Source organism: Gadus morhua, chromosome 6 (genome assembly GCF_902167405.1).
Source record: "Gadus morhua chromosome 6, gadMor3.0, whole genome shotgun sequence".
Classification (NCBI taxonomy): Eukaryota; Metazoa; Chordata; class Actinopteri; order Gadiformes; family Gadidae; genus Gadus; species Gadus morhua.
Genome location: NC_044053.1, coordinates 22,020,456 through 22,028,225, shown reverse-complemented (window position 1 = coordinate 22,028,225; position 7,770 = coordinate 22,020,456). Strand labels below are relative to the sequence as shown.

General features: G+C 46.9%; 1 protein-coding gene across 2 annotated transcripts in view; it reads left to right on the top strand.

Moving 5' to 3' along the window:
* Nucleotides 1–7,708, top strand: part of citb (citron rho-interacting serine/threonine kinase b) — a 63,242-nt gene extending 55,534 nt beyond the window's left edge. For both annotated transcript variants that reach the window (XM_030358019.1, XM_030358018.1), the window contains 10 exons: nt 345–480; nt 953–1,092; nt 1,179–1,271; nt 1,896–2,004; nt 2,658–2,786; nt 3,303–3,383; nt 4,007–4,085; nt 4,243–4,413; nt 5,686–5,974; nt 6,395–7,708. In XM_030358019.1, coding sequence (XP_030213879.1) covers nt 345–480; nt 953–1,092; nt 1,179–1,271; nt 1,896–2,004; nt 2,658–2,786; nt 3,303–3,383; nt 4,007–4,085; nt 4,243–4,413; nt 5,686–5,974; nt 6,395–6,418 — 1,251 coding nt within the window. In that variant the 3' untranslated portion in view covers nt 6,419–7,708. The remainder of the gene's footprint in view (nt 1–344; nt 481–952; nt 1,093–1,178; nt 1,272–1,895; nt 2,005–2,657; nt 2,787–3,302; nt 3,384–4,006; nt 4,086–4,242; nt 4,414–5,685; nt 5,975–6,394) is intronic.
* The last annotated feature ends 62 nt before the right edge of the window (nt 7,709–7,770 follow it).

The following is a 7,770-nucleotide window of genomic DNA, read 5'->3' as shown; positions in this document are numbered from 1 at the left end:
CTGCACCGACAACTGATGGGGAGAGTTACTCATTTTATCAAGTCAAAAAGTACAACTGTCTTTCCAGTTTTAATGGATATTTCAAAGTAAGTGAAAGTGATCCTCTCCAGTGGCTCAACTCACTGGTTGTACCAGCCACGCGGGCGATAAGCTTGCCTTGCAGCAGACTCAATCCTCCCTGAGGTTCTGTCCAAGATGTCCCTCCCCTCATTTCCAGCCTGCTCTCCCGTCCGTCCTCGATGTCCGCTCCATAATGACACACACATAAATAATGACCCTATACTTAAGTGCAGCCTCGCTCGGCGCCCACGGCAGGTCAGCGCTCTGCTCTGTCCCTGCTCCAGATCGTGCTGGTGGGCTCCGAGGAGGGACTCTACGCCCTGAACGTCATCAAGAACTCCCTGACCCACGTCCCGGGGCTGGGCTCCGTGTTCCAGATCCACATCATCAAGGAGCAGGAGAAGCTGCTCATGATCGTTGGTGAGCTTGGCTCGGCTCTGTCGTCAAGGCAACGGTCTTGACTGAAAAACAGACAAAAGAGTTTTCAACAAAAACAGACATTTTTGTGGCTTGTTTCATTTGTTTGTAAGCCTTTCAATTGGCTCCATATAAAGGCATTTTTGATAATACCCTTGACCTGCAAAGAGCCAATAAACATAAAAAAATGCATTTTCACTCTTCCCACTCCTTAAAACAGTATTTCTTTCCAAGCCTTACAGAAATCACTCTGCATTGATTTAATGAGGTTTCATAATTGTAAAAGTAGATTCTTCTTCAAACTATGAAAAATGTATAACACTTTTGTACAGTTTACAATTTGAGATGCAGTTCCTTGAAGGTCCAATGCTGTAATGTGCATGTGTGTGTGAGTGTGTGTGTGTGTGTGTGTGTGTGTGTGTGTGTGTGTGTGTGTGTGTGTGTGTGTGTGTGTGTGTGTATGTGTGTATGTCAGGGGATGAGAGAGCTCTCTGTCTGGTGGAGATCAAGAGAGTGAAGCAGTCTCTGTCCCAGTCCCACCTGCCCAGCCAATCAGACCTGGCGCCCTACATCTTTGAGACGGTCAAGGGCTGCCACCTGTTCGCAGCTGGACGAGTAGGTGTTTTATTTCCTCAGGAGGTCACAGATGGGTGATGATGATGATGATGATGATGATGATGATGATGACCCATTTTCTCCAGATTGACAACGGCCCGTGTATATGTGCTGCCATGCCCAGCAAAATCACTATCCTGCGCTACAACGAAAATCTCAACAAGTTCTGCATCCGTAAGGTGTGTGGTTCCTTTCATTGGTTTGCTAGAAATAGAGAATGTTGATTCAATAATATAAAAACCATAAAACACAGTACATTTACATTCACATTTAATTGATTTAGAAGAAGCTTTTAAGCAAAGCGACTTACAATAAGTACATTTGTCAGCAACAATCAATCGCTGTCGGTACAGTAAGGATGTTCATAGAAACAAGTGCAAAGCACGTTCAATTTCTAGGTTAACCCATTCGCCGTACACAACAAAGCTAGCTAGGATAATATGCTACACAATTCGAAGTACTTTTTTTAAGTGCCAGGACGTATAACGTACAATAAGTGCGTTAGAGGGGTGTTTTTAAGAGGGTAAGGGGGGAGAAGGGGCACTCTGAACAGTGCAGCTTTACAATATATTAGAAATGTAGAAAAAGATGAGTATACTAAACCAAAGACATAACGACATCAATACATCAGTGTGTTATCACAACTACATCCACCTCAGCTGAGACTTCATTGAATCCCCCTGAAGTGAATCACCTCCCCAATCATTCAACGAGGGCTAGATCTAGTTGAAAGTTGGATCTAGTCCTGTGAACGATGTATAACGGGTCTCTCTCTGGTCCTGGTTGTGGGTGTGATTCCCCAGGAGATCGAGACCCTGGAGCCCTGCAGCTGCATCCACCTGACCAGCTACAGCGCCATCATCGGCACCAACAAGTTCTACGAGATTGAGATGAAGCAGTTTGCGCTGGAGGGTGAGTGAAAACCGCAGGCCTGCGTCGTGGTCGGCTGTGGAGGAAAAACAGAGAAAAACCAGCATATCTCGGACCCATTTCCTGTTTTTTTCTCCAGCTGAATGCTCTCCCAGTGGCATTGCAGGGGTCTTGTATAATACTTTGGCCCTTTGTACAATACACAGGCGTCAGCGAGCAGAAAGCATGGTGTAGGCGGTCCGGTTTTATGTCCAGGCACAAACAGAACTCAGCTCAAAATACTCACCTAATGTTTTTTTTGCTGGATGCTGTAATAATGTCTAGGCTGCTGGGATTTGTCAAGGAGATGTTTGTGAGGAATCCCGCTCTGTGGTGATACTGGGTTGAGAGATACATTAAATTAAATCCAACTATATGTCAACAGAGCATTTTACACAAAAAACAGGTAGTAAAAAGTAAAAAATACAGTTAAGCAATGAAAATTCATTACATTATGCATAAATACATTATATAAAACATATTCAAGATTATGCAATAATAAATCAATACATGTTTTGCATTAAAAGAAGAAAGTAATAGGGCAGAGTTATTGGTGTGAACCAGGCCTTTATATATGGCCTGATGGCTCCTGGCGTCCATCAGACATAAACAGAGCCTGGATGTGACCCTATAGGACGAGTAATTTCTGTCCACAGAGTTCCTGGATAAGAACGACACCTCGCTGGCCGGCGCCATGTTCTCCGCCTCCTCCCACTGCTTCCCCATCGCCATCATGCAAGTGGCCAACAGCATGCAGAAGGAGGAGTACCTGCTCTGTTTCCATGGTGAGCCGCCTCCACGAGCGCCCACACACACACACACACACACACACAAACACTTTCTGCCTTGTATTCAGCGATCCACCACTTGTATTGATGGCACTGTGATGCTAGACACTGTTTGCTCGGGAAAGGCCCGGCTACTGCTAAAAAACAAACAAGGACCAACAGATGAAATTCTTCTTGTATTGATAATGTAGTCTCCTTCTACCTTTGCTAAATCCCTCGTTAAATCTTGTATATTCTTCCTTAGTGTAAAGTAAAGATGTTTGTAACACGATATGCTGTACAACAACAACTGCTCATCTCCTTCACATATGACAGCCATTCAAAACAGAGAACCGTTTCCATTTATTTTCGTCATGCAGCAATATCTGTAGTGACACCAATATTAACACGTCTTCTTTTCCCCCCGATGTGAAGCTTCGATTGAGGGACGAGGCCATCTGCTCGACGACTGAATGTTCACGATGTATAAAACACTAGAGTCCCGCTAACGGCCGTGTTGACTTCCTGCTGCAGAGTTTGGGGTGTTTGTGGACGCGTACGGGAGGAGGAGTCGCACCGACGACATCAGGTGGAGCCGCCTCCCTCTGGCCTTCGGTGAGCATCCATCCCAAAGACACACACACACACGCACGCGTACAGGCCTTTCACACACATGCAACCCACAGCCAGAGATGAGACGCATCAGACGTGTTCACACATACTGGAGATTCTCCGGATAATTTAGGCGAGGGGTGGCGCCCGGGTTGAGTGTGTAGGAGGAGGACGTGATGCAGAAAGTATGCAGTTAGTCGCAGTGTTTTGTTTACATCACATGAAAATCGCAGGTTTGGCGTCGAACTCCGTAAGAGAGTGAGTGTGGGATGCAGAACGCAAAACACAGGCGAGAAGAGAAACGTACGAAGCAGCTCCACTCTGTGCCGGTTTCAAGCCAGTCACATGATAGAAACGTCATCCACACATCAGCAACACGCCCACTTGCTCGGGCTGAATTCTCCGGCTATCTGATTCTCCAGACTTTACGTCTAGGGGCCTGGCCAGGTTAATTCTGGAGATGCTGATTTTGACATTTGTGTTCACACACACCGCCCTCTGGGAATAATCCAGAGGATGTCCGGTTTACAGTGCGTGTGGGTCTCCGCACACACACACACACAAACACACACACACACACACACACGTCCTGTGGTGTAACCTCCTCCTCACCTCTCCTCTTCCAGCCTACAGAGAGCCCTACCTGTTTGTGACCTACTTCAACTCCCTGGACGTGATAGAGGTCCAGGTCCACGCCTCCCTGGGGTAAGTGTGTATAAATACACCCTGTTACACTGATGTCACAGCAGTCTAAATACAGACAACCAATCACACAGCAATACGATCACACACTGTGATATGACAGCATGAATATCAGCCGCGTGTGCTGACCCGTCTCTCTGCCCGATGGGCGTGTCTGCAGGCCGCTGGTGCTGGCCCACCTGGACATCCCCAACCCCCGCTACCTGGGCCCAGCCATCTCCTCTGGGGCCATCTACCTGGCCTCCACCTACCAGAACAAGCTGAGGGTCATCTGCTGCAAGGGCAGCCTGATCCGGGAGTCCGGGGAGCAGAGGAGCACGTCCAGCCGCGGGTCAGCTCTCGCTACATACGCACGCACGCACGCACGCGTGCACGCACACACACACACACTGTGAATCCTCCTGAATTCTCTCCAATGGAGAGAATTTACTTATTTTCCCAATTTGGCTGGTGGTAAAACCTGCTGGTCATGCAGTCACTAATACTCTACCCTAACCCTCTCCCTAATGGTCACTCTCCTTTACCCTTCTCTCTGCTCAAAAAGCTTCTGATCCCCCTTACCCTCACTCCCCTCAAACCTCACCCTCCCTAACCCTCTCCCTAACCCTCACACTCCCTAAACCTCACTCTCCTTTACCCTCACCCTAACCCTAACTCTCCTCAACCCTCACTCTCCCTAACCCTCATTCTCCTCAACCCTCACTCTCGCTCACGCTCACTCTCCTAAACAGACTATTCTTAGTTCTCCTCTCTCACTACCTTCCTCATACCTCAATAACACTCACCCCCCCTAACATTTTCTCCAACCTCTTTTTGCTGAGGCTTTACTTTTGCAAATATTTGACAGAGGAAGAGCGGCATTTCCAGTCAATTGTGTCCGGTTGATTAAAAAAACTGACAAAGGAAGCTTTTACCCCGCCTGAATCCTTGTTTGTGGTCTAAAAGTATGTGCATTTATAAATGTAATAGCAGAATATATCACAAACTTCATCTCCATATACAAATCGGCACCAACCAGTGTATTTACAAAGTTGACCTGCGCCATCTGCTGGAGGATCCAGACAAGGGCACCCTGAAAGACATTTAAAAAACGTGTTCATCAAATATGTAAACAGAGTCAAACACACAAATCACAGAACATGAAATAGAATGTACATGTCAAATGTGCAAATTGGAAAGTATATAAATATGTTCCATGTCATTGAATTTGAATGCAGGTGGAATCATAATAAGACAAATTAGTAAACTACAATAAATTTGTTTCCATAAATAGCCTTCGTCATAAGTGAAGTTGAGACAGAGACGTAACACGAAATGTGTGAGCAAACGGTGCATCTGTTTCCGCTCAAATGTTTCCCACTTTTTGGCTTAACCTTTTGTAGATAGTGAGAGAGAAATCTAAGAATTTTCCTGACGCTCCTAAACATTGAACATATTCAAGAAGCCTCAAATCTTCAGATTGATCAAAAGGTCGAATCAAAAATATACTGTCGCAGATTGACATCACCAAATAATACGCACAACTGATAATCACATCACTCCGGAGGATCAGACCTGCTGACCTTTGCCCACTGGGTGTGTGTTCCTCCCCCGACTCAAACAGCAGTCCCAGCAAGCGCGGCCCCCCCACCTACACAGAGCACATCACCAAGCGCCTGGCGTCGGGCCCCGGAAGCCACGAGGGCCTCCACCGCGAGCCCAGCACGCCGCACCGCTACCGGGAGGGCCGGACCGAGTTCCGGCGGGACAAGTCCCCGGCGCGGCCCCTGGAGCGGGAGAAGTCCCCGGGCCGGGTGCACGACAGCCGCAGGGAGCGCTCCCCCAGCCGTTTCGGGGAGAGCGGCCGGCTGCACTCCAGCTCCGTCCGCACCCAGCTCACGCCCGTCAACAAGGTAGCTGCCACTGCTGGACCGGGACGTCCCATAAGGGGATCAGGGCAACTTCAGAATACTTTGTATTAAGGTTGCATTTTATATTTGTTGTTCAGAAGTTCCTATTTACAAACCGAATACTAAAACTAAATTGCACAGATTCTACACAGATTGTGTATTATTGTTATTGCCGCTCCTGATTGGTTTAGTGGTAGGGCCATGGAATGTCTTTCTATAGTTCACTTATCAATGGCCTCGCCTAGCAGCCATAGTATTGGCTAATTATTCCCCCAATTGGAAGCTAGCTTAAAGCTGTTACATAGTAAACATTATTATTTATAAGGGCCTACCATTATGAATGAATGTGTATCCACCTGCATAGCAACTGGTGGGGACACAAATCGATTGTGAATCTGTGTGGCTCTCCCGTCTCTCTTGCAGGTGTGGGATCAGTCATCTGTGTGACCCCATCTCCCTGTTTGTCGCTTCTGATTGGATGCTGAGGAGAACAGCATCTTAACTCCCTCTGCGTCCACACACCACGGAGCGTGGGACCCGTCGGCTGTACATAGCGCCCATCCCAGCTCCTCGTTCCACCACACAAGACACTTGCAATGGAAGATCTGTACTTGGTTAACAGCCATCGGATGCGTGTGTATAGGATACGTGTGTTCAATGCAGGATTTCGGGGCAGCAGATCAAAACGGACACACACACACACACACACACACACACACACACACACACACACACACACACACACACACACACACACACACACACACACACACACACACACACACACACACACACACTGTAAATAGTTGTTTACGTTTTTATATACCAAAGGGAAGAGAAGGCTGGTGAAGCCGTGTCTATTTTTTTTTAAAGAAATGCATTTCTAACAATGTTGCAGGGAGATTAATTGTGTCACTGGGAGAAAAATCTATCATCAACTTTCAATTATAATCTGAAGAAAATGTATCGGCTTTCTCTGTTCAGGTAAACGCACCTGTAGTGAATGCTTTGAACGGTTGAACAGGACAGCACTTCGCACACAAGGTGGAATTGAAATAGGATTCAACGACTCACGGGCGTGGGAACTCTGGTTGTGACGGACCTTAATTGGACGCTTAATTAACCAACATAGGGCCTAATTCAATGACGATTGTTGCTACAAAGCTTCCTTTTGTTTGTTGTGGTGACCCTATGGTTACATTCAATATGAAGCAAACGGCACCAGCCAGGCTTGGTCGTGAACCAAGACTTTCTAAGCGGGCTCAGTCACAAAGCAACTCCGTCACCGACCCTCTTTCTCCGTGTCTGACTCTGGTTGTTGTACAGACGTCTTTGCGCTCGGTTAGTTTACATTAAGTTTTTTGTTCGTTTCTTTACTCCTGTGTAGTAAACTATGATAAAATAGTTGTAAAAACCGCAGGGCACACGGCCGTTACTTAGGTGTATCGCTTCCTCTGATGGAGTGTTGCCAGATTGGGCCAGTTGTCCAGCCCAATCTTGCAACACCGCTCTGGGGGCCAGCAGGTGAGTCCCCCGTGTGTCGCGTCAAGGAGCATGAGCTTTCTGGAGCGGCAGCCTCTTCTCTTGGTTGTGCTTTTCTTGTCATGTGGCCGATTGAATTTACATTTGATTCTGTATTCATTGATGTGAGACGATAACTAAACATTTTTTGTCTCGATTTTAAAAAACATGTAAAAAGGTGCAGAAAATTAAACATGACTTGGTCTACAGCAATAACAGTGGCCCTGTGTACATCATGGGATGCAGAGTATGTGGTTGTTTTTGTGTGAAGGCTTGGC